The sequence below is a fragment of the Bactrocera latifrons genome, unplaced genomic scaffold (genome assembly GCF_001853355.1).
Source record: "Bactrocera latifrons isolate USDA-ARS-PBARC rearing strain unplaced genomic scaffold, ASM185335v1 scaffold_251, whole genome shotgun sequence".
Classification (NCBI taxonomy): Eukaryota; Metazoa; Arthropoda; class Insecta; order Diptera; family Tephritidae; genus Bactrocera; species Bactrocera latifrons.
In genome coordinates, this window is record NW_017536086.1 from 11,887 (window position 1) to 13,997 (window position 2,111).

The following is a 2,111-nucleotide window of genomic DNA, read 5'->3' on the forward strand; positions in this document are numbered from 1 at the left end:
GAGGAAGTAAACATTGTGGAAGAACAACCAACGTCCGAAACTGAAGACTTTGAAATATCACCAACTGAAAAACAAGAAACACCAAAGAAAAAGAAAACTGTCAAACATAAGGTTAAAGTCATTGAAGAGGACAAACCTGAAGAAACTAATGTAGACAGTGTCGATGTTGCAGGCACTGTGAAAGAAGTTAATGACCTACCAATTACAGAGGTAGAAGATTTCGAAGTGACAGTAACAGAAGAACAAACAAAATCAAAGAAAAAGAAACCCACCAAGCAGAAGGTACAAGGTGAAGAAGAGGTTAAACCTGAAGATATTCCTCAAGAACCAGTACATGTAGAAGAAATCGAAACTAAAACTGAAGTTAAAGAAATTGTCGATGACAAAGGTGACGTGCAAAAACAAGTAGTAACCAAACGAAAATTAAAGCGTCAACAGGGACCCAGAGAAGATGTAATTGAAATAATAGAAGTACAAACCGCTGACCAACCCGAGGCAGAGGTAACCATCATTGAAACACAACCAGATAAGGAAGAAGAAACCACTAAACCTAAAGCACAGAAAAAAAAAGTGAAGAAGGTCAAAAAGGATGATTTGCATGATTACATACAAAAATTGATCGAGGAAGAAATACCCAAAACAGAATTGGAAAAGTATGAAAAAATCGAATTTGAAACTACACCAAAGATTAAAAAGGAAAGCGAAGAAACCGCCGATGTCACTGTGGAAGAAGAAACACCACAACCAACTACGAAACCAGAGGTGAAGAAAAAGCCTAAACATAAGAAACCAAAACAAGGTGTTGAAGAACAACCACTAGCCGAAGTACGTATTGTAGACCAGCCAACGGACGATATCGACGAAGCAACAACACAAATTAAGGTTATAGAAACAGAAGAACCAATTCTTGTTACAGAGGAAATACCAGCTGAAATTAAAGTCAAAGAGATAACAGATCAGAAAGGAGAACCAATTCAACAAGTCACCACCAAACGTGTACTCAAAAAGAAAGAAAAAGGCAAAAAGGATGCCACAATAAATATAATAACTGTACAAGATGATAGTAGTCCCGAAGCTATTGTCATTATAAGTGAAGAACCAGAAACAGCGGCCATAATCCTCGAAGAAGAACAACCAGAACAAACTGTACAAACCACAGAACAAAAACCAAAGAAACCTAAAAAGACAATCAAAAAAATTAAAAAGGATGAACTAGATGAATATGTGCAGAAATTGATTGAAGAAGAAATACCGAAAGTAGAACTTGAGCAATTCGAAAAACCAGATCTGCCAATAGTAAAGAAACCAACAGAAAAGAAAGAAATCACTAAACCACAAGACACTGAAGAAGTAGAACAACCAGAAACTCTCCAAGACATCGAAAAACCAGAAAAACCTAAAAAATCAAAGAAACTTATTGAGAAACCCTCAACCACTGAGACCACACATGTCGAAGAAACACCACTTACAGACAAAACAGACGAGGTAGTTACCGTAGTCGAAGAAATTACTAAACCCAAAACACGTAAACAGCCCAAACAACAACAAGAACAGCCACAAGAAACACAGTTAGAGGACACAGAACCAACAACAGCAACCACAACATCGGATACCACTGATACAAAACCAAAAACAATAAAACATAAGCCAAAAGAACAGAAAATCACTGAAGATACAAGTAAGTGCATTTGCGACTTTTGTTGCTGCCGCCACAGCCGCCACAGCAAGTGTTGCCATGCTCAAAACCTTCGTTACACATATTTACTTTCTACTTATGTACTCGTACCTTCTATTTGTTGCGACAAAAAACGCATAAAACCCCTCTGCATAAAGCAAAGAGCCTTTTATATTTTTAAACTATCTGCTGTGCCTACTATTCCTCCCTTTCTCTCTGCTACTGAGTTCCCAAATACTACATGTTGACTAATAAACATTTTACCTACAACACAAGTAAACATAACACACTATTTTCGGCGAATAAAAAACATAAAATTAATTTTTAAGCAAAATGTATGTATTAAAAATTTTCTGGGATAAGGCATAAATGCTAGAAGCTCTATAGTATTTTACTACACTAATTCGAAAATTTTAAATATTTATTTTTTTACATT

At 36.0% G+C, this 2,111-nt stretch overlaps 1 protein-coding gene across 2 annotated transcripts in view; it reads left to right on the forward strand.

Moving 5' to 3' along the window:
- Window positions 1-2,111, forward strand: part of LOC108969401 (titin-like) — a 33,902-nt gene that overhangs the window by 11,805 nt on the left and 19,986 nt on the right. For both annotated transcript variants that reach the window (XM_018934092.1, XM_018934093.1), the window contains exon 5: window positions 56-1,678. In XM_018934092.1, coding sequence (XP_018789637.1) covers window positions 56-1,678 — 1,623 coding nt within the window. The remainder of the gene's footprint in view (window positions 1-55; window positions 1,679-2,111) is intronic.